The sequence below is a fragment of the Enoplosus armatus genome, chromosome 8 (assembly GCF_043641665.1).
Source record: "Enoplosus armatus isolate fEnoArm2 chromosome 8, fEnoArm2.hap1, whole genome shotgun sequence".
Taxonomy (NCBI): Eukaryota; Metazoa; Chordata; class Actinopteri; order Centrarchiformes; family Enoplosidae; genus Enoplosus; species Enoplosus armatus.
In genome coordinates, this window is record NC_092187.1 from 23232528 (window position 1) to 23256781 (window position 24254).

At 42.6% G+C, this 24254-nt stretch overlaps 1 protein-coding gene across 1 annotated transcript; it reads left to right on the top strand.

Moving 5' to 3' along the window:
• The first annotated feature begins 206 nt into the window (after window positions 1-206).
• On the top strand, window positions 207-23885 carry agap2 (ArfGAP with GTPase domain, ankyrin repeat and PH domain 2). The gene is made up of 18 exons (XM_070910022.1): window positions 207-369; window positions 10703-10761; window positions 11783-11870; window positions 12091-12176; window positions 12294-12429; window positions 13283-13417; window positions 13562-13680; window positions 15680-15826; window positions 15979-16053; window positions 16433-16537; window positions 17513-17693; window positions 18460-18567; window positions 18691-18825; window positions 19618-19769; window positions 20797-20887; window positions 21078-21300; window positions 21936-22215; window positions 23407-23885. Exons 1-18 carry the CDS (start codon window positions 207-209, stop codon window positions 23611-23613), a joined length of 2490 nt encoding a protein of 829 aa, XP_070766123.1. The 3' UTR covers window positions 23614-23885.
• The last annotated feature ends 369 nt before the right edge of the window (window positions 23886-24254 follow it).

Consider the following 24254-nt stretch of genomic DNA (forward strand, 5'->3'; position numbering starts at 1 on the left):
CTGAGACACACATTGTCTGAGTCGACTTTTGTGGTCTAGAAAGAGAGAGAGAGAGAGCGAGAGACACCCTGAACAGCCACCGCCGCTTCTTCTTCTGCTGCCTCTGTGTCTTAAGTCCGTGTTCATCTTGTGGAACAAACAGCCAGGAATTCAAATGGGCTGAAGCGAGCACTTTGCTTCAGTTTACAACAGATCCATGTGTCAGGATGAACAGCAACAGTAAATCAGTAAACTCCATCGCAATAAAAGCAGAGATCAAGAGGCATGAATCTCTCCAGAGTGCAATCACCAGACTCTCCAAGCAGTTTGAAAGGGTCGTGGATCAACAGCTGCGCTCAGGCCTTAAAGTTTACCTCCACAGTATTCAAGGTAAGCTCATCCTTCTTCAGCTCTGTCGCTCTTTGTGACTGACTTTTATTTGTTGCATTTAGAGAAGAAAGCAACATATTACCTGTATGCTAAATTGGTGAAGTTCTTATCGACAGGTTATCAGAATCTGGTGCATGCTCTGACGTTCAGGATGCTCACTTTAACACATTTCTTGATATGATAAACAGGAAAAATCTTCTGCAAACCATAAGTACAGTTTTGGTTCAGAGTGAGTTTAGTCATTCTTTTCATCAGCACTAGTCGCAGGGTGTGGAGAAACATGATAGCGTAGGTGATTGATATCTTCCTCTGCACTTCCTGTGTCAGTCGGTGTGTCTTTTAGGGGGAAGAGTTCCTCTGTCGATGTTCATTTTTATTCTCATTTCTCTTTGAGGGCAAAAATTCACCTCCCAGCGACTGCTATGTAGTGGCATTTATTTATCAGTCAGCCTCTGGACACGGGCAACCAATGGCAACATCGCTCAGCAGCCATCGCCATGGCAGCAGGATGAAACCTGCTGTGCGGCCTACTTCCTGTCTGCCAATCTGCAACTGCCCTCAAAGCCACTTCCTTTCAGACAAACAGGGCCTTAACGTGTAGAGCTGATCAGTTTTACATCATTTCCTCATATCTCGACTTCCCACCGTTTCTTGTTAATGTGACACAATGCGTTACTGTCAAACTGTTGTTTTTCGTTCTCACCTGCAACTTTTTTTCTGTAGAAGCAGCATAGGTGACGCCCAGTGTTTGAAGAAGTATTCAGATCCTTTACTTAAGTAAAAGTACCGATACCACAATGTAAAAAAACTCTGTTGCAAGTGAAAGTCATTCAAAATTCTACTTGAGCAAAAGTGCTGATAATGCTTATGTAGTTTTACTTTTGAATTTTGAACAGATTTTTACTTGTAACAGAGTATTTTTACTTTGTTTTATTGGTACTTTTTGTTTTATTGATCCTTTACTAGTATCCTTTATCTGCTGAGTACTTCTTTCTCCACTGTTGGGCACACGAGTGCGGCAAGATAAAACGTTTTGTTTGTTTTGGTGCGGGTCAACTTACTACTTTATCATTCTTATTGATTTGTGATGATGACCTCACGTTAGGATGTAACATGTACTCAGGTAATTGTGAGGTGCTTGTACTTTACTTGACTATTTCCATTTGATGCACAACATTTGTGGGGGATATATTGTACTTTTTACTCCACTACATTCATCTGACAGCTGTAGTAACTAGTTACTTACACAGCTACAACATTAAAATGCTGTTTATTCAATAATCAGTAACAATACTCCTACAATAGATATAATGCAACACTCTGATAGGGGCCATTCTGTCCTGAGGGAGTACTTTTACTTTTGATACTTTAAGTATATTTTGCTGCTAATACTTTTGTACTTCTACTCAAGTAAATATATGAATGCATGACTTTTACCTGTAGTGGAATATTTATAGTATAGTGGTATTGCTACGTTTACTAAAGTATAAGATCTCAGTACTTCAACCACTGCTGCTTAAATCGCAGCATAGACAAATCAAACCTGAGCAGGTCTGATCAGACAATAAACACTTGTGTGGGTATGTGAGGTCTTTAATCTATAATATATATATAATATATAATCTAAATAATAATAAGTTGATCATATGTTTTGTATGAACAGGAAAATCAATAGCAGTTGAATAAATGTAGGGAAGTAAAAAGTACAAGATTTCGCTCTGAAATGTAGTAGAAGTATCTAAAAAGTATAACGCAACATGAATTGGAAGTACACATACCTCACAATTGTAATTAAGTACAGTACTTGAGAAAATGTACTTTCCACAACTGGTGAGGTCAGACTGGGTGGAATGACCTTACGAAATAACCATCTTACCTTTTGATTTAATCCGTTTATTCATTAGCCTGTTGCACCCACTCGACTGTTGGTCTGTGAATCAGCTCCCTGATGGATTTTGGTGAGCTTTGAGGTCTTTTTAGGATCTGGCAGGTCTTGAAACGCTCTGAGAGGCATCCCCTATGTGTAAAAACATTCAGCTGATTTATTTTCGTATAATTAGGCTGCTGTAGTGAGGATCAAAGCCAGTGTATCCTCGGAGGGGCCCTGGATCTGTGAAGTGTAGAGTTCACTGGTGCTGGAAAGAGAGCCACCTCTCTTTTGGACTCTTTTGGACTGAATAAGCGAGTGGGATGTAGTTGACTGATGCTGTGTGCCAAGGAAAAGGCGGGGAGGAAAAGAAGAAAAAAAAAGAAAGAGATGGAGAGGGAGAAAATGGGTGAGGTGGAGCTAAATGAAGACATTTAAATGTGTATATTACTGGTATAGTGTTCACTGCAGCATGGCAACAGAGTGAGAGATTGGGTGGGGAAAAGACAGAGAGGACAGCTCGCAGTGAAGGAGAAATGAAAAATCACCCAGCATGACCACTGCCCTTGGCCACTGTCCATCTGACAGCACCCGCCCATGGGTGTCAATGTGTGTGTGTTGGGGGGAGCTTTGTCTGTATGCATGCATGTGAGTCTCTTCACACAGAGAGTGTGCTTTCTAAAAAGTGTCTGCCTGAAGACAACCTGATTTTCTGCGTTATATGCGGGTGTCTATTTCACAATAATTAGATTCACCGTGCAAGCTGCAGCAGCCTGACGTGCACTGTAACTCACACAGGCATGTCATACCCTCACACTTGTTAAAAATGGATTTTTACACACGCATAACACACGTCACTACCCTGAAAGTGTGTTTGGATTTAAAAAAAAAAAAAAAAAAAAAGGCAGCTCAGCTCGTATCTGGGGCTTTTTTTTTTTTTTTTAATTCATGACTCTTCTTCTGTGTTGGAGGCTGCGGTCGACGTTTCCTCTCAGGTCATGCGTTTTCCCCTTGAGCCAAAGGCGGTTGTCAGAGGTCTTTTGTATTCAGTGAGAGTAGTTATTGCCCTCTCACTGACTGTGGAAGGGAGGGGGAGCGGGCTGAGCAGGTGGACAGTCAGATCGTGTATTATGGGATGATGGTGGGAGGCTGAGAGTGGTGCACTGTGGGGAAAGGCATCCTCTGATTTCACATCAAGGATATATTCTTTTATCAGAAAGTAATTAACATGAAATTACACCCCGTAATAATTCAAGGGATGGATGTGTAATTATGTTGGCTGCAGTGATTTTGTTGTCGCACGCAGTTCCTCTACTTTTTCTTCTATTATTATCAACCGACAAGATGATTAATTTCATTAGCTGAACGACATTTTATGGTTCCAGCTTCTCGAATGTGAGAATTTGCTGCTTTTCTTTGTCTTACATTATATTAAACTGAATATCTTTTTGACTGTTGGTTGGACATTTGATGACATCAACTCTGGGCTCTAGGAAATCGTGATGTTTTGTAAATCAAACGATTAATCGATTAAGAAGATAATCCGCAGATTCATCGCTAATGAAAATAATTGTTAGTATTGGATTAGCAGCATACTGTATTTTACACACTTCCTGGCACAAACAGGTTGTAATTACAGATGAGTTACGCTATCTTAATCAAGCACATAAAGAAAAACATTTTTACGTACTTGCTTCAACATATGGAAGAATTGCCGTGCTGCGTTTGAATGGGTTTGTTTAATTTGCACAGATTTAACAGTATATGTGTTTAATATTTTTTCATTCTGTGGTCCAGCTATTGATGTCCAATATGCTCTCATCCTCTCACACTATTGCTTGGTTCATGCTGTGAGCCCAGAGCTTACCCGCTTCTGCTAATGAACACATGCCTTAGTAGGCAATAGACTACAGATCAATACTGTCACAGGAAATCTCTTTCACTCACATGTACCACACACACACACACACACACAATCTCACACAGACAGAACACCATTTTGATACAGAGATCCTGGGAGCTATTGCGATACAGAATGTACCAAAGGAGAAGAAGGAGGAGGAGGAGGAGGAGGAGGAGGAAGGACATGGAGGAGATGATTGTGCCACCAGAGCCAGGAAGATTGTAACACCTTAGCAACAAACAAGCCAAACCTCCTACTGAGGAGGAGCCAGGCAGAGCCACACACACACACACACACACACACACACACACACACACTTGTGCACACAAACACTAATAGACAGCTGAAGACAGATGGATGATCCTGATGAAACTATTCTGGCAGCTGTATAAATGAGGCAGGGAGCAGACACCCTGCCCGAGTGTCTTTTTTCCTCCACAAACATGCATCCATTTTCTGGTTTATTGCTGCTTGCCTCTCCCTTCTTCTTTCCTCTCCCTCCCGCTGATCGTTTCTCCTGCGGTCTCCCCTCATTTAGCAGGTCCAGCTTGTGTGTGCACTGCTGCTTTACCACCAGCCGATACCCGTTGCCCCCCCGCCCCCCTTCCTCCTCCTCCTCTCCGGCTCACAGGGAGAAAGATGGAGGGGAGGGGATGGGGATGGGGATGGGAGGGATGAGCAATAAAGAGCAGGGACCCTGCACAGTCTGAGAGGAGCAGCAGAGAGAGAGAGAGAGAGAAAAAATAAAGGAGGGAAAGGGAAAGACGAGAAGCAGGATCCTTCTGCATTGTATGGATTGCCTATTGGAACAAGGAGGGGCATGTAGAGGGAGGGACACTGGAGATTCCTATCAGTGTGTTTGTGAGAGCAGGAGAGAGAAACGCAGAGTGTGAGAGAGAAGAGCTGTGCATGTGTGAGGGTGTGTGTATGTGTGTGTGTGTGTGATGTGGACTCGTTGAACCTGTGCGACGGCGTCTCTATCGGAAGGCTTCAGAGGCTTCAGTCGGGGAGCTGTTTGAGCAGTGACTCGCCTCAGCGCCTCCTCTGTGTTGTCATGCTCAACGCCTGATGCGCCCAGAGGACACAGGCTGCCCGGGAGACAGCGAGAGGGGCGTGATGGCCGGACGCGCCCTGACTCGGTCGTGCATCTCCGGATATCAGCCCGGGCTTCTGTTGGCTTCTCCTCCTGATCCCCTTCAGCCCTCATCAGTGTCCTTCCTGTGCGTCTCCGTGAGGCTGCCCGCCTTCCTGCCGCCGCGCTCTCTGAATGGATGCTGCTGTCAACACACATGTGTGACTCGCAAAGAGAGCCCATGATCTGGACTGGACTGCGTACAGCTCTGGGTGTACTGTGCCATGCTGCTTTAGGGTGACACTTGTGAATTTTTAAAGACTTTTTACCTTTTCACGTTACAGCTGCTGTTCATCACATTCTTGATGACGTATGATGCGGGGCAGTTGTTATTCTGAATTGAATCAAGATTTTTGCTCTGAGTGAAGAGGATGGAGTGAGCAACATATAAGATGGGGGTGCTGCACACAAAAATAAGGTCAAGTAAATAATTACCATCAGGAATGAGGCATCAGACACCATAATGAAGATTTATTTGCCTCAGTAGCAGCATACATATGCAGTGGATAGATTTTAATTGGGTGTTTTCTAGGAACAAAAGAGCTGATTGGACTGCGCTGACAGTGTGCTGAAGGTTGTCAGGAAGAGCGGATTTCTTTTCTGTATCCCAGAGAAATGAAAATTGCGGTCAGAGAAGAAATCCGTGACTGAAATTAAAATCCGAAAACAAAGAAATAGGGATTTGGGGGATGGATGAAACCAACAGCCCTGCTCTGCTGTTGTGTCTTCCAAGGAGAAACTTAATCTCCCTCCATGTGAGTTTTTTGTCACAGTCGTGCTGTCAGATTCTTTCACGTCCCAACACGCTGGCAAACTGTCAGTTGTTCATGTCGCTCTGTCTGGTTTCATTCATCTACTGTGTGTCTACTGAAGCCTGACCACATGAGCGGAGGCGGCGCCCTGCAGCAACGCACCACCTACCTCATCTCCCTCACCCTGGTCAAGGTAGAGGCTGTGGAGGAGAATGGAGGGGAGGCCAAGAACAGCACCCAGGGGAAGGAGGTGGAGGCCGGGCCAGGAGGAAGGGCAGGAGATGAGGCCAGGGCGAGAGTGGAGGCTGAAGGCGAAGCTCCTGCACTGGCTGAGAATGGAGCTGGAGGGGTTTTAAGACAACCGCAGAGGGCTGAGGATGCTGCTATTGTGAAAGGGAGCAAGTTAACTGATGGACTCAAAGATGAAGAGAGAAAACCCCTCAGCCCTTTGAAAGACAAACTGCCCCCCACTGTTGATGTCCCGAGTAAAGAGAGTGAAAAGCCACCGTGTAACCTCTCAATCCTCTTACCTGCCGAGAGAGTGACGACTCCGAAGACAAAGTCTGCAGAGATTGACTTGACTCCGGTCGAGAAGACACTTTCCACCCCAGAGGCAAGGCAGTGCGGGTCCCCATCACTGACCACAACACCACCATCAGAGGTGGTCGAGCCCAGCCGCACCCCAACCAGGACCAGCCTCCCTATCCGCCCGGTGGGACAGCGGCCTGTGAGTCTGCTGAAGTCTCACAGCAGCGTGGCCACCCGCGGCCGTGAGTCCAGGGACGGTAGAGAGCGCAGCCCTACTTCAGCGCAGAGCCTGGATCGGAAAGACTGCCGCATGCCTACGCGCTCACCAGGCCCCTGCAGGGCCTCATGGGCCGAGGCGAGCAGGCCTGAAGGATGGAGGGACCTGCGGGATGAAGCTCAAGCTGGAATACCTCTGGAGATTGGAGGTGGCATGGCTGCAGTGATGAGAGACATCCCCAGGAAGGAGAGACTAAAGACAGGTTCGGCCTCGCTACCTGCGCCTGCTACCCAGGCCTCCAAACCGGGACGCAAAGGTAAAAGCCGCACGCTGGACAACAGTGACCTGAACAGCCTCTCTGAAGACCTGGGGCTGGCCAGGGAGGCCCAGCAGGCGCAGCAGGGCCAACGAGGCTCCGCTAAAGACAGGAAGATGCTGAAGTTCATCAGTGGCATTTTCACAAAGAGCAGTTCGGGGGCAGCGGGGTCATCCTCCACAGCACCTCCTGTCTATATACAGAGAGACTCCAGTGAGGAGGAAGGTATGAGGTCACACACACACACACACACACACACACACACACACACACACACACACACAAAATCACTGTCACCTCTTCATCTCTAAATCCACCCCTCATATTGACTACATCCATGACAACAAAGCATTATCAGAGACACTCCTGTCTTCAGCTATCAGAGCCCCTTCGTCTGTGCGTAGGCATTTAAATCGAGCGAGGGTGTGGTTGGGTGGGGTTGATCTTTTCAAAGAACCCCGCTAAGAGTACATTTACAGGCTATAATGCTGTCACGTGCCGCCACGTGCCGAGAGACATTTTCCCGAAGCCATGTGTGACTACAAATTGATGACAGATGAAGTTCTTTGATCTGAGAACTGACAATAGAATCGTCTTGGACAGTCTTAATCTAATTCCCCTCAGAGCGCGGGCAGATTTCACACCGCTGGAGGGGTAATCTCTGCACCCACACACACACACACACACGTAAGCAGCGTTCCCAGTATGGGTTTAAATCTCATAATGAAGCCAAAAGGGGGTGAGGAGCTGGTGGCATGATCACAGATGGATCGGAAAGAGGGAAAGACGTGAGGCCGTATTTGTTCACTCATGTCAAAAAAGAGAAGTGTGGATCCACAGCCAATCAAGAACACATTTAATCCTGTCTTTGATATTCCACCCACCACATGTTCTGCCACTACATGGAGCTGGTTTTTTTCTCTTTGTCTTTGTCTCTGTCAGGCTTTAAATTCCATCATGTCGAAAGCGTTCTCGTGGCACTTCGTTGGTCGTGAGTTTGCCATCACTTGCTTTTTTTTTCTCCACGCTGTGTGTCGACGGCTGCAGCGTACAACAGTGCATCTCTTTCACAAACATGTCAGCTCAAAGAAAGAGTGTGTGTGTTTTATGTATTCATTCACTCATTGTGTATTCACACTGTTGCACATGCACACTGTGGATTCACTCTCAAGTAGTGAGACTAGCCCTGCCGACTGCACACACACACACACACACACACTTGCACATACACACACATGCACATACTCAGGGCAGGAGGAAGTGTTGCCATGGCAACCGGCAGGACTGCTGCTTCTGCTGCTGCTGCTACAGAGGCAGAGTCTGATGAAACAGAGGGGTGGAGGAGGTGGAGGAGGAGGCGAGTGTGTGTGTGTGTGTGTGTGTGTGTGTGCGTGTGTGTGTGTGTGTGTGTGTGACCGTGCAGCGACACAGGCTGATAGGATTCTGATAAAATTCCAAAAACAGAATTAAGTTAGAAAATTGGCAGTTTTGGGTGTGAGCTACAGGCTACATATGGGGGTTGTCGTGGATCACACATGATTGGTTTGGAGCAGGGAGTGTGGATAATTGGCTTTCTGTCGAAATCTGTGTGTCGAGGCAGCAGAAGGATCACACTGTCTGATCACTTTTGGCAACAGCAAGCAGGCCATAAAGAGAGCTTTGAGTCAGAAAGACAGACAGAGATAGACAAAGTCTCTGAGTCTGTGTGTGTCTCTGTTCGTGTGGTAGGAGTTGTCCTTTTTTTTTTTTCCCGGGGAGCTGCCTGCAGCTCCTGTGTAAGCCCCCTTTTTTTTCCTCATCTGAAGCACATCATCACCGGCTGCATCTGTGCGGTGTTGGCCTACACGCTCCATAGATTTAGAACCAGGCTCGAGTTTAATCATCATCTGTCTTTGAAGGACACATCGCACATTGACACCCGGGATAGTGGAGCACTATATCTGTCAGACTAGCGTGCCAAGACCTCCTGGTCTCCTCTGTTGTCTTCCTCCAGTTGATTCCTGATATGTTTATTCTGCCTCTGAATCAGTTTTTAAGGACATTCCCATCAGACTCAGCCGCTAATTAGTAAATATTAAACTAATACTAAACTAAGATGGTGAACATGGTAAACATTATACCTGCTGTAAATAAGCATATTAACATTGTCATTGTGAGCATGTTAACATGCTGATGTTTGCATTTAGCTCAAAGCAGCACCACTGTGTCTAAGTACAGCCTCACAAAGCTGCTAGTGTGACTCTTGTTGATGTGCACTAATTTTCCACTTATTAGATACACCTACAGTAATTAATACTAATACAGCCTAATACAACAGTGCTGCAATAAGTCCTCCCTTCATGAAGGCTATAAGATATTAGAGAGGTGTTGATTCAACTGTATGATAATTTTGGAGGCTGCGTTTCTATTATTATTATTTATTATGATCTTTATACAGGAAAAGATTAAAAGCAACATTACAGATGTTAGAATGTGCTACACTTATTGTCCCGAATCATTTAAAAAAACGGTTTTACAGCAGGTTCCTGTTCTTCAGCACAAAGCAAGGCAGAATCACATCACAATACAAGATAAAAACACAAACATCAAAACATCAACAGTTACGCAGACACTACAGAGGAGATTACAGTATATCAGCGAGGGTAGGCTAAATAAACACCTCTCTGTATAATGCCATACAGGTCAGCAGCACCACAAACTACATCCTCCAAAAAGTTGAATCAACACCTCCTCAAAACAACATGAGGGAGGATTCACTCTGTGGTATTAGACGGCATCATTTTTAGCTAGGTGTACCTAATAAACTGACCACTGAGTGTGTATTTTCTTCTGTCTCTGGATCAGTTTTAGTTTCTCCTGGGGCTCCTCTGTTTCTCTCTATTCTCGTCCCTCTGAAGCTGCAGCTGGGTGTCTGGGTGTGAGCGTCACATCACATTGGGGGCATGCCACCTCTTTAGGCCAGCAGGGATGTCGGCACAGCTGTGTGCAACCCAGCCCCTCCACAGACTCCTGTACTTTGTGTGCATGTGTGAACAATTTTTCTCCCAGCACATCAAAACTTGTCTGAGTTCATTTTAGAGCTGAAATTATTAGTTGATTAGACGTCATCTTGATCTCTAGGAAATTGTGATGTGTTTTTCCCCCCCTGTTTTTCTGACATTTCATAGTCAAAAGGTTAATCAGTCATCATATTAGTCGATATTAAGAATAATTATTAGCTGCAGCTCTCGTTTTAGTTCAGAGGGGAGACGCTGTTCAAATCCACAGATGGGTTATTTGAATCTTGAATGACAGCTGAGCCGCACCGTCCAGTAAAGGCCTCAGTAACTCAGCACACAGCTGCCCGTCATTTACGGCACGAGGGGAGCAAAGTGGATAACGAGTGGTGTGGCCGCACCTTGTTGGATCCCCGTTGTGACTTAAAGGTTATTTTCATTAAGTCGACCTGCTCGGCCACGCGTGTGCTCATGGCGAGCAGTCACGCAGCAGCTGTGTGATTTATTGCTCTCCCACAGGCCGTTATGATGGCTGCCCTTTTTACTGTACATGATGAAAATGATGAATCTCTCTCCGTGTCTCTGCCTCGCTGGCTGTCTGTCTCTGTCTCTGTCTCTCTAGTAAATATTGCCAACAGCCAGGAGTGGAGCCTGAGCAGATCCATCCCAGAGCTGAGACTGGTGAGGAAAGCCAGTACACACCTGTACACACCTGTACACCTGTATCAGAAACAGAAGGATTGATTCCATTTATTCATAATTGTGTCATTTTTGTTAGAGATGTTGCTTTAAGAGTTCTCTAATTTTATTATTAATTAAGGTTACACCAATTTTAGGTTTGAATTTTAGGTTAAAATATTTCTTGATGCTCAAAATATACACTTAGGGTTTGAAATTAAGACTATTTGCAGAGGTAGAAAGTACCTTTACTCAAGTAATCATTTTGAGTTACTTGAGTATGACCATATTCTGCCATTTTATATGTATACTGTGCTACATTTCAGAGCGAAATATTGGAGCAGCTAAAGTAATTTTACTGATTAATTTTTCATACAAAGCATATAAACGATCAACTTGTTAAATATGATTAATTGTTATAGATTCAACTCACCAGTAGAGTATAAAGTCGTTACACTTTGCTCCATATTGACCAAATACACCATTAAAATAACGTACTTTAATAATATATTATATACACTCTGTGGCCACTTCATTAGGTGCACCTGCACAGTTTGATGCAATGCATTCGACCATGAAATGTACTTTTATGATGTTCAGTTTTTGTTGACACTCTCATAGAGGAAAGAAACCCTCACAATATAAAACCACCTTTCATTATGACATCAATAATAAACATATACTTTATTAATTTACATATTTAAGAAAAACAAACGTTATGGCAGAGCTGTTAAAATGCAGGACTGTATGTTTATCGTGTTATATTGCTACTTCTGCTAAAGTAGGGATCTGAGTACTTCCTCCTCCGCCGACTACATGTACCACTTCATCCATATATGGATGAAGCAATCTAAAGGCAGAAATTCTGCTGACAAAAACATTCGATGGAGGAACTAAAAGTTTTTGATGAATGTGTTTTAATTCAGTCTGAGAGTTCATATTTGATACATAATACTGTGACCGTGCGTGCGCGCTCACCCTGAATGAACTTCACGGTGTTGTATTTCCTTCCCTCTTCTCTCAGGGCATTCTGGGAAGTCTAAAAAGTGGAAAGTCAGCGCTGGTGAACAAATACATCACAGGCAGTTATGTTGCACTTGAGAAGCCTGACGGTAAGAAACATAAAGTGCATCCTCTTCATAGTGTGTCCTTTAACTGCTCGGCAAATTGGTTTACGAATAACAATTCATATTTTTGGCCTCTTGCTTGCTGAGTCTCATATTTAAGGATTTTGTTGACAGAAATGTCTGAGCATATTTCACGACGCTCGTGTCTGTCACGCTGCCACCAGCTGCTGAATAACGTGTCTGTCATTGTCATTGTCCTTGTCAGGTGGCAGGTATAAAAAGGAAGTGCTGGTGGACGGACAGAGTCATTTATTACTGATCCGGGAGGAAGCTGGACCACCAGATGCACAGGTGCCTCTTTGTGTGTGTGTGTGTGTGTGTGAGAGAGAGAGACAGCAGTTAGTATGCAAAACTGAAATACCTGCAGACTTCATCATCCATCATCCCCCCCTCCTCCTCCCCCTTCAGTTCAGCAGCTGGGTTGACGCAGTGATCCTGGTCTTCAGTCTGGAGAACGAGGCCAGCTTCCAGGAGCTCTACCAGCTCTACAGCCAGCTGAGTGCACACCGCACAGACATCCCAGTCATAGTGGTCGGCACCCAAGGTCAGCACGTGAACCACGGCCATGTAGTAACAACTGAGTTGTCGCACGTTAGATTTGATTTCTAGTTTTCACAGTCTGAAGAATCAGCTCATCTTTTCACATGAAGAACTCACAGCTGTGGCGCCACTTTGAACCAGAGTCAGTATACAGGCGACATGCAGGGGTCCTTATACTGCAGCCCAGGCCCTTAGCTGGATGTCATCCCCTCTCCCTCACACATTTCCTGCGTCTCTTCAAGCTGTCACTATCCAATAAAGACGTAAAAGGCCTGAAAAAATATCTCAAAAACAAAACGGCGTGCAAGGTTCCTCCCAGTAACCAGCTAAGCTTCGTCATGGTCAGCGTTGTCTTCATTATTATGAGGAGAAACGACCGTGACGAAACTTTAACATGTATTAAAGACGCACAGCAAGTTTCCACCTGGTCTCATCTGAGAGTTTTAAATCTCGTCTTTCTTTAAAAACTTTAGTTTAGTTAAGTTCATTCATTCAACTCACTATTTCAAGTCAAAAGACTTAAAGGAACTCATGTTTAAAAGTTCGATGGTAGTCTGAAAATTTGAAGTGAAATTAACAAAGAAATATATTTACGTTAACTCAGTGATAAAATATTGAGTTGATTGAAATTCCTGATTAATGTTTTACTGCGTACGTTAAAGTGGAGTTATTGATCAGCAGCAGCACTATGGAGCAATGCTTTGATGAGCTCGTCCCTGTTTAGTTTGTATCTTGGATGCAGGTATTATGATACACATTCACATGATTGGCAGGTGGCAGGTAATGATTTACAAATGTTATTTGTGTTGTTTTGTGTTATTGTCATAATTTACACTTTTCACTGTTTTATTTTTCAGATAAGATCAGCAGCACCAACCCCCGTGTGATCGAGGATCAGAGAGCCAGACAGCTGTGCATTGATGTGCGTCACTCGCTGTTTTACGAGACCTGCGCCACCTACGGGTTCAACGTTGATCGAGTGTTTTCAGAGGGTGAGTCGACTGAAAGTTCATCCGTGTTTTATCAGGATGAGCGGCCTGATTCACCACGAGGGGAAAGCTGTTGTTTACTCACTGATGTTACTGATAAACAAACATACTGCTGATAGTCAGTTGAGTGAAACTGTTGTTTTCCAGCTGCCCAGAAGATTGTAGCTCAGAAGAAGCAGGCGGCGCTGCAGGCCTGCAAGTCTCTTCCCAACTCTCCCAGTCACTCCGGAGGCTCCACACCTGGTTCAGCATCGTTCCCCGGACAGGTACCACTTCCTAACAGCTGTAGTTTTATTTCATTTCATTCATAAACATTTACACTGTTACATATCAAACAATAACAAGACATCTTCCAACAGACACCCAAAACCAAAAGAATAAAATCTGTTTTAATGTTATATAATTTATATTATACAGTGGTGGAATGTAACTAAGTACATTTACTCAAGTGCTGTACTTAAGTAGTACTATTGTGAGGTACATATACTTTACTACTTATATTTCTACTCCACTACATTAATTTGACAACATAAGTTACTGGTTACTTACATTTGGATTATTTATACAAAACATAACTAATCAATTATTACATATTATCATATATCATTATCAGTATATGAAGTAATTAGCTCCATCTTTACCAGCTGCAACATTAAAGTGAATGCATCAGTAATTATAATACAGTAATATAATATATTTGATTCTGAAATTGGCAATTCTTCATGTTTAAGTACATTTTGCTGCCAATACTTTTGTACTTGTAAGATTTTGAATGCAGGACTTTTACCTGTAACCTGAGTTTTTCCACACAGTGGTAAAACACAATACCTACAATACTTCCACCACTGCTATCATATACTATAAGTACTATAAAATAAGAAAGAAAATAAACGGTATAAAGTTTATGCTGCTAAACTTTTCTACTCAACTTTCTTCAAGTAACTGGCTAACTTTAATGTTTGTATGTGATCAGTCCCACTAAACAGTTATTTCAGTTGCATTATTTCCACTAAAAGAAAAAACAAAACAAAACAAAACAAAACATCTTTATTATTGAGGTAACACATCGAACACGTCCACTTCTCTTCCTCCAGACTGACAAACTGTGCAGCTTTAACGTTGAGTGGTAAAATACCAGATCTCGACTGGACCGCACATAAATAATATACAACATAATTCATTCTTTGTACTATATTTATATTTTACCATCCTGAATGTCGCAGTTTTGGTTAATATCATTTAGCCCTCTCAGCAAACACTCAGCGTCTCCTAAACAAATTTTCATTGTTAAAAAGTAAATTATTTATTTTGACCAAGAGTCATTTTTTTATCCCAAAATAAACAAATTATAAATCAGACAACTTTTGTGCATTCCTTCAAAGATATCTAACAGCACTGTTTTGCACTGAGTAACACATAGAAATGTTTCTGAGGCCCAGATGGAAGGACAGGAGCATGTATTCATCGACGGCCATCTGTCACTCAGTCGAAGACACGCATTGACATTAGAGTGCTGAATATAAAAACACTCAGGTGTGAAACTGTTTATTAGCTGCCATTATTCCTCTTTTAGGGTAAACACAATCTTTCTCCAGTCTAGACAGATATTACATAAGGCCTGATAAAAATAGGACGCAGATGAAAGTGTTCTGCTGTTGCTATGCTGGTGTTTTCTTCAACATTAAAGTACTTTTTCACTTTGGCTGAGCATCTTTAATTATTCTGCTCACCTCCGCAGAGCTTCAGGAGCATTTGTTAGTTGTCCTGTTGTCAAAATAGTCAGTTTGTTTCTGCATATTGATGAATAAAAGAGACAAAATTACTTCTTTATGAAGGTATTACTTTAGGAAAAGAATACATATACGTTTTTGAAAACATGACTGAAGCAGGATTTCCAGATTCAACATAAGAATGTGGAGCTCTCTCTGGGCAGTGTTGGTGGTTAAGCATTCATCTGTTACATGCATTATAAAGTTAAAATCATCTATCAAACTGAAATCTAATTTTCAACGCCACCTCCACGACCGTTCATCACTTCCTCCACATCCGTCTCAGCTCCACGAGTATCACGTTCACGACGATCGACGGCTGAAAAATTCATGCCGTCGATCATCGCCCACTTTTTGTCACTCTGTTTCACCATTTTTTCATCTTTCATCCCATTCTCACTCTCTCCATCTCTTCCCTCACGCCCTCCACCCCCGCCTCCTGACCTCCTGACCCCGCTGTCCTCCACCACCACCCCCCCCTCGCTCCTCCTCTCAGGCCAGTAATGGCCCGAGTAGTGGCTACGCCTACTCCCTCCCCTCCACCCCTGTGGTCAGTCACAGAGAGCTGCGGGTTGCACACGGAGAGGGGGGAGGCAGTGCACGCTCGCTGAAGAGCATCCCCAGACGGCCCTCCCTCTTCAAGGTCAGTTGTTGCCAGCTGCCGGTGTCTCACACCTTTTAGCTTCCTGTCATCTCTCACTGTCATTTCACTCCATTCAGCTCCATGTCTGACTCCCTCTCTGCTGAAATCTTCTGCTCTTTTAAACACATTTTCTGCTGTTGGATTTCTTTCAGAACCGGGACTCAGACAAGAAGGCTGGTGATAGTAAAGGAGACCCGAGCAGCGTGCGCGGCGTTCCCATCAAACAGGTTTGCTTAACATCACAAACAGTGCAAGAAATAAACTGAATTTCTAATGAAGTGGGTATTTGCATGCTTTAGTTTGCTTGCAGCACGATAATCTGTACCAACTCCCTCTTCAGCAACACAGAGGGAACAAAAACCACACTTGTCTATTTATTTCATCTTACATAAGCAGCAGGAAAGAATCTGTTGTTTCATAATTTTCAACCTTTCTCAAGGGTGATCTATTAATATTGTGCAAGTGCTTTCAGCTACTGTTGTCGGACCACTCTTTCTGTAACGCAGCTACACTTTGAAAGAGATTGTCTCCGTTGTGTCGACTCTAAATTTAGGCAGATTCGTTTGTTGTTTTTGCGAGTGCAGTGACCCCGCTTGTTTTTCACAGAGCATCCTGTGGAAGAGAAGTGGTAGCTCTCTGAATAAGGAGTGGAAGAAGAAATACGTCACCCTGTCCAACAATGGCACCATGTCTTACCACTCCAGCCCCAGTGTAAGAGAGCACAAGAGGATCAATACAGCCGTAAAACACAGTGAAGATTCAGCAGAGAATATCTGCAGCTTTTTAGATTTAACCACAGTTTCAGCTTCAGTTTGTCTGACATTTGTCTTAAACAGCCTATTGTCTATTGATTTCTTTGTGAGTGATTTAACATTTGTATAGTCATTGAGTTTCCTGCATCACTGAATAGGAACTTTAAGGAAAAAGACAAATTAAAACAAGCAGGTTTTAAAGTGAGCCTATCTGACTCTTACTTAATAGCAACAACTGTTGTGACAGTGGATCATTTAGCTTAACTCCTCCCCCTGAACAACTATTGTCCAATCATAGCTTAGCAGTCTGTCAAGCTTTGAACTTCTCCATATGTTGAAGTGTTTGGATTGTGGTTTATCTTTTTTACCCTAAAGTTACAAGTGTAAGGAATGGAATAAACATAATTTACATAAACTGAAAACATTAGCATGTCCGGCTAACTAGCTTACAACATACAGTAGTAATCAGTGTTACTTTCCAAGACCAGGAGCATTTCATACTCCATTATTTTACAGGTTACAGGTTAAATTAAAAAACCTTTTTCATTGTACAATGCAAATGTGCGAGAACAGGAAGCATGAGAGTTATATTGTATATCATATTATTTGAATACAAATACACAGAAACACCTAAGCACCACTTTAATGTTAACGTTACAGCTGGTGAAATGTAAATGTAGTAAAAGTATTATATTTCCCTCTGAAATGTAGTGAAGTATAAAGTAGCATAAAATTTAAGTAAAAGTACCTCAGAAGTGCACTTAAGTACAGTACAGTACTACTGTATTTACAGTAGAGTAAATGTACTTGGATATGTCAGTAACACAGCAGTGTCTATCTAAAGTGTGCTAGGATTAGCTAACACTATTTCAAAAGCTACATCGTCTTGCTAATGTACAAACGTCTAATATGTGTGATATGTTGTCGGTTTCAGGACTACACACAGAACATCCACGGAAAGGAAATCGACCTGCTGCGTGTGACAGTGAAAGTTCCCGGGAAACGTCCTCCGAGAGCCGTGGCTCCCGCGGCCCCCTCACCTGTCCCCCCCGGCTCTGCACCTGGAGTTAACGGGCTGAGTAAGGAGCAGACAGCCGCTGATAGCACCAGTACAGGTACTTCTGAGGGTCTGAGGGCAGAGAGTTTCATTTGAAAGATAAGGCTGGCGTTATTCTACACGCTGGTTACTTTTTTTAAAAACTTATTATCAACAAATCCCACAAAAGGCCAAAACCAAAAAGGTGTTAGTCCATCTCTAAATACTTCCTAACTTCCCTAACTTATCTGGGGCATCGGTCCCCACTGAAGAAGTAGATCTTTAAAAATGCATACAATTCTGAAGTACTTTCTTTGCTTATTTCCATTTTATGCTACTTTATACTTTTACACCATTACGTTTCAGAGGGAAATGTTGTAGTTTTTTCTCCACAACCTTTATTTAATTTACTAGTTATACTTTCCCAATTAAGATTTCACTGATTAGCTCATGAAATATGATGCATTGTTATAAATTAAGCTCCAACACGACCAGCTTCAACATTAAAGTACCGCTTACATGTTAATGGATAAATAATACTGATCTAATAATATAATACTGTAACACTAACAGGGGATATTCTGCATAATGAGTACTTTTACTTTTGACACTTACAGCACAATTTGTTGCTAATACTTCTGTACTTTTACTAGTAGTATTAAATATTTGAATGCAATGACTTACACTTAATGTAATGAAGTATTTCTTTAGTGCAGTGTTTGTATTTTTACTCAAGTAAAATAACAAACAGATGATTTCATTCTTGCACATCATATAAATACATGTTTTACTGTTTATAAACGTTTCACTTCCTCTCTCGCTGTCAGTTCCTCAGTTGTGTCCAGCCACCCTCTCTGTGGTTGATGACCGCTCTGGCGGTTTGTCACCTCAAGGAGGAGACAGAGGACTTCAACGCTGTCCCTCCTCGCTGTCCACCAAAGCACAAAGTGTTGGTACGTGTACGACATACGTACCACAGGAAATGAAAACCTTCCAGTCCCTGCCACCAGTTCAAATACATATATACATATATATATATATATAAATATATATGACTCTGATTATTTTTGCACCAGATGCCCTCGAAGGGGCAGCCAGTCCTTTCGCTGGAAAAGACCCTGGCCAATCATCTCCCATGAGCGACAGGAAGAAGAACAGGAGGAAGAAGAGCATGAATCAGAAAGGAGATGCAGCCGTTGGGCAGGCTGAAGGTAACTTAAGTTTCAGTTTTTACCAGGAACGATTCTTTGCATTAAATACAACTGTTGCTAACTGCTATAGTGTGATATAAATAGACTTTTTGATGGCATATAGTTTTTTAGAACAATAACTGCAAAATGGGTGCATTAATAAAACATTAAAGTATGTTTTCAAAGCTTTTTGAAGAAGGACTTGAAGCATTTGATTCTGGCAGTCACCACCTGTTATTATAAACAACTTGAACTTATCGCATTATTTACATATTCCTACGCAGTTTTCCTTTATCTTCTACCTTTGTCTCCTCTGTGAGGATACGGATTAGTGAAGGTGTTTTCTCTTAGCTGACTTTTCTTAACACTAAGTACTTGTCTTTCTCTGCTCCTCTCTTTTTCCTTTCCCTGTGCTTATCTCTCGCTCTGCAGCAAAACGCAAAATGTGGAAATTAAAGAGCTTTGGTAGCTTGAGAAACATTAATAAGACAGGTAACACGTGAGGGTGATGGAGCCGAATCAGCTCGTGCCGTGATTTACATCCAACATCTTCCTTGTCTGTTTTCCTCTTCAGTGTGACTGACATCCCCAGCTTGAGTTGTTCATTCCACTTGTTTTTATTGTAATAACCTCAAGATTTTTCTTTTCTCACCATCAAACTGCTGTTTCGTGTTCTTTTGCATTCGTTTTTTTTGTACTTCCTTCACTGACTGTGGATTCATAACACCCCTTATATTAATATATGGTAAATGAGTTGCCTTTGTACACATGCAAATCTGAGCTGAATTTGTTCTGCTTCCCTTTTACTTGCAGATGAAGAGAATGCAGACTTTATCATAGTGTCGTTTACCGGGCAGACGTGGCACTTTGAGGCCCAGAGCCTGGAGGACAGGGACTCGTGGGTGTCGGCTATTGAGAGCCAGATCCTGGCCAGCCTGCAGTCCTGTGAGAGCGGCAGAAACAAGGTACACACATTTTAAAGGCCATAAAAACATATATATATATATATTTTGTCAATCAGCTGCCAAAGTCAGAACAGTTTTTGTTACGTTTCTAGTTAAGCAACATTTGAATCAAAATCTGATGACAGCTGTCTGGTTGTTTCCATCACAATCTGTCAATCATGTCTGAGAAAACCACACTCACACAGTCCTTATGAGCCAGATTAGTCCAACTTTGGTGATCTCTGACCTGAGAATTTCTTCACAGTGCTGGTCTTTGAGGGACCAGAGAGCCAGAGTCCAAAACAGAGGAAGCAATCGTAGCTTATTAGCTGTGTTGCTCCATCCAGTTTTATTTAACCTCCTCTGTTGGAGCATAAACTGTCCCGCAAAAGAGGAATGGTTCACAGATAATCATGAGACAGGAGTCGACGATACAAATCTTTTTATCGTGAAGAAATTGTGTGCCATTATTGTCCTGTTAGCAGCTGAGCTAATTAGCCAGCTTGATAGTTTTCGTGACTAGCACTAACACATCCCTGCTGGCTAGCATGTTAGCAATTAACTCTCCAGCTTCAGTTGTTTACCAACTAGCCCTGCAAGTATTCACTACGTCACCAAATACCTCGTGAAGATGCTCGGATGAATTTCACTTGGTGTGACCAGGCCTTCGAACTTTTCCCCTGAACTTTAACTTTGATTTTTGCCTTTTTAGTCATGAATATGTAATATTATAGATACTAATACACACTTAAAAATACTTAATACTGAAAGTGAATAAATGATGATGAGTAAATGATGAAATATCCGTCGAGGAAGCTTTTTACATCCCTTTTGTAACTTAAATGTGTCTCCATAATCAATACACATGATGCGGTGTCACACAGAGTTAATGGGCACTTGTGATATAGTATGTGTGACATCATTTAAGTATTCACATAGAGGCCACGAAGGATTTTACCTACCTTGCTCTTGTAATATAAGTAATGTTGTGGTCAAATAAATGATTTAGGTATGTGTGTATTTTGTTTGTTTGTGTGTATTTGTGCAGGCTCGGAGGAGCAGCCAGAGCGAGGCCGTAGCGCTGCAGGCCATCCGCAACGCCAAGGGCAACAATCTGTGTGTCGACTGTGAAGCACCAAGTGAGTTCTTAAATGTCGGCCTCTTCCCCTCCAGCCGCAGACTTCCTCTGGAGGATGATTCTGCTTTCATGCACCATCCACAGCCTGCGGTGCTGTCATAGTTTACACACTGTTTATTTCTACTCAATAATCGGTGGTAGTTCATGACTTACTTCCTGTAACCGGTCTCTCCCTTCTCTTGCCCTTGCAGATCCCACCTGGGCCAGTCTCAACCTGGGTGCACTGATCTGCATCGAGTGCTCGGGGATCCATCGAAACCTGGGGACTCACCTGTCTCGTGTTCGCTCGCTGGACCTGGACGACTGGCCCGGGGAGCTCACACAAGTCCTGGCTGCCATCGGAAACCACATGGCCAACAGCATCTGGGAGAGCTGCACCCAGGGCAGAACCAAACCCACACCTACGGCAACACGGTGGGTACAACCCATCGCCACATTTATTTAAAGGATTCATTTAGATTGATGAATATGTTTTAAGACCGCAACTGGTTCCACTTCAGGCCTGTACAGTATTGAAATCAATGTGTAAACACTTGTATATACATGTAATATTATATGATCGAACATGAATAAATCCTTACACTTACATTTATTAACTGTTTAAATATAAGTACAAATCATGAAGACATGTTGAGCATCAAGCTTCCTTCATGACTTTGGACAAACAAGGTCCTCTTACTAGATTTCTCCCGTTCTTTTACCAGCATCTCATGGCCTTCGCCTATCCGAGTATTTATAAATAAATAAATACTTGAATACATTAGTTAATTTTAAAATATGCTTAATATTTAATGCTCATATAAAATACTAAGTGATAGATGCTTCACAGGATGAGTTGTGGTTGATGACAAATACATTAATAAACACCTCCTTATATCTGAAGACTTCCTGTTGGTGCATTTAAGTGCTTGTGGGAAACTTTGAAATCATGATTGAATTGTTTTTTGTATTTTGGGAGCAGAATCTCAGATATCAAGCCTCCTCCTCATTATCAAATTGTGTGTGCTCGTATGCATGACTGGTCCTCCTGTGTGTGTCTGTTTTACAAGTGAGGAAAGGGAGTCGTGGATTCGTGCTAAGTATGAACAGCGGGCGTTCGTGGCGGCCCTTCAGCCGTCCTCGGGGCCGCAGCTTCCAGAGGACAGTATGCCGGTGTGGCTGCTGAACGCGGTGACCGAGAGGGATCTGCCCAGACTGCTGGTCCTTCTGGCCCACAGCACCAAGGACCAGATCAACGCTCAACCGGCCGGGTCGACTTCATCGCCTCGCACGGCCCTGCACGCTGCGTGTCAGCTGGGGGATGTAGTCATGACCCAGCTGCTCGTCTGGGTGAGTTTCTCCTTTCTGCTCATTTGATTCTTCCACCCTCTGTATGTTGTTAGCTTCTCATACATGACAAGGAAAATAAAAGGCAGGTAGGTGGAATGTAACTAACTACATTTAAGTTCTGCACTTAACCACAAATTCAAGGTACTTGTGTTTTACTTGAGTATTTCCATTTTATCTAACTTCATATTTCTACTTCTACTTTTTACTTCACTAAATTTGTCTGACAGCTTTAGTTACTAGTTACTTTCCTTCGTGTCCAGTGAAAACCATGTATCCCCAAATTTGGTGATTTTGAATTTGATATTTTTCAGATGAACTGAAGGATTAAGTGTTCCTTTATGGGTTGAGAAAATGATCCTACTTCTTAAGACAAATAAACCATTTAAACACCACCTGTAAGAAACACTTAGTGCTACTAAGATGCAGAGAAGTCTGCAAAACTATGGATCGAAAGTTTTTGACCATTTGATATTGTGTGAGTATTACATCGTCAATATTCAAATAAACCCTCGTTCAAGGTTTCCCTGCCTCTTGGACTTGTGAGTACATTGTTGGGTTTTCACAAGAAAGTTGGATGTAATTCAGCGGAACTGAAACACTTTGCAGAGGACTAGGAACTTAGACCATGGCCACTACGCCCCCCTTGGATTATCTGGAAAATGCATTGTCACAAAGCTGAAAACTGATGTTTTTCTGACTTTTTAGAGATCCGAATAGAATATGACGCATTGCTGTAATTAAACTACCCAACAATGTCTAAAGTAGTTCAAATGACACAACCTTAAAGATCTTCAGCAGTAAAATACAACATACACATTAATGTAGCAGTAATATTAATCCAGTAAAACACTGACAGGGACCATTTTACTGTACAATGAGTACTTTTACTTATGCTTTGAGTACATTTTGCTGATAATACTTGCATAATTTTATTTATTTAATGTTTTGAATGCAGGACTTTATACAGCACATACTTTCACAGTTAGTATTCCAGTCTTGGGTCTCACAGACAAAGATGCTCGTCGACTCTGATCTTGTTTGATTTCATAAGAAATGCACTTTATTCTGATGGTTTTCAGCAGCACATGCTGTTTTAATAACAAAGAGCTGCATTTCACTGCACATACTGTTCTGCCTTTCATCAATATAATCTGTAAATAAACTTTCATCTCTCTCTCTCTCTCCCCACAGTACGGAATCGATGTAAAAGCGAAAGATAACCAAGGCCAGACGGCCATGAGGATGGCCAGAAAAACAGGGAGCAAAGGCTGCATTGATATTTTGCTCCAACACGGCTGTCCCAACGAGACGTCCCCTCCCACTGCCACGCCCGTCCTCTCCCGCCGGTCCAGCACTGCCAGCCTGGGCCGAACCAGCTCCAGGAAGCGGGTGTCGTAGCGTGAACTGAAGATGCTACCGTGCGGGAGCTGGTGACGACAGGAGGATGCTTATTGGTTAGAAACCTTTCAAAACATGGAGTCAGCTGACTTTGGAGAGACTGTAAGAAAAATGACAGGACTATATCATAGTACAAAGGATTTAAAAAAAAAATGTGTCTGAAGACTGAACAACATATCAAACAACTTAAAAGCAATATTCATTCAATTTGTTGATGACAGATATATTGCTGAAATACTGTGTTGTTGTTGACCTCATTTTAAAATGACTCGTGTAGAACTTTGTAGCTGTCTTCTGTAATTTTAGAGCAGACACTCGAACTGCTTCTGTTTCACTTCCTCCAGAAGAAGTGCAATAATCCAACTATGATGATGAAAAGCAACACGTTTTAGAGAAACTGTGTCGGATGACTGGACGGTCACTTGTGAGAGAATCAATACATCAGGAGGGTGCTGCTTTTATTCAAATTTGTTGTGACTGGACCAAAACAGCGATTATTTCCTTTGGCTTTACAAATAAAACCTACAATATGTCATGTTGTTAGTTATGTGTGCCTGTCGCAGCAGTATAAAGGTCAGTTTGGCCAATATAAACTGTTTTTCAGTGCCGAGTCAGCTGAAATAATTCTGCTTAGACTAGAA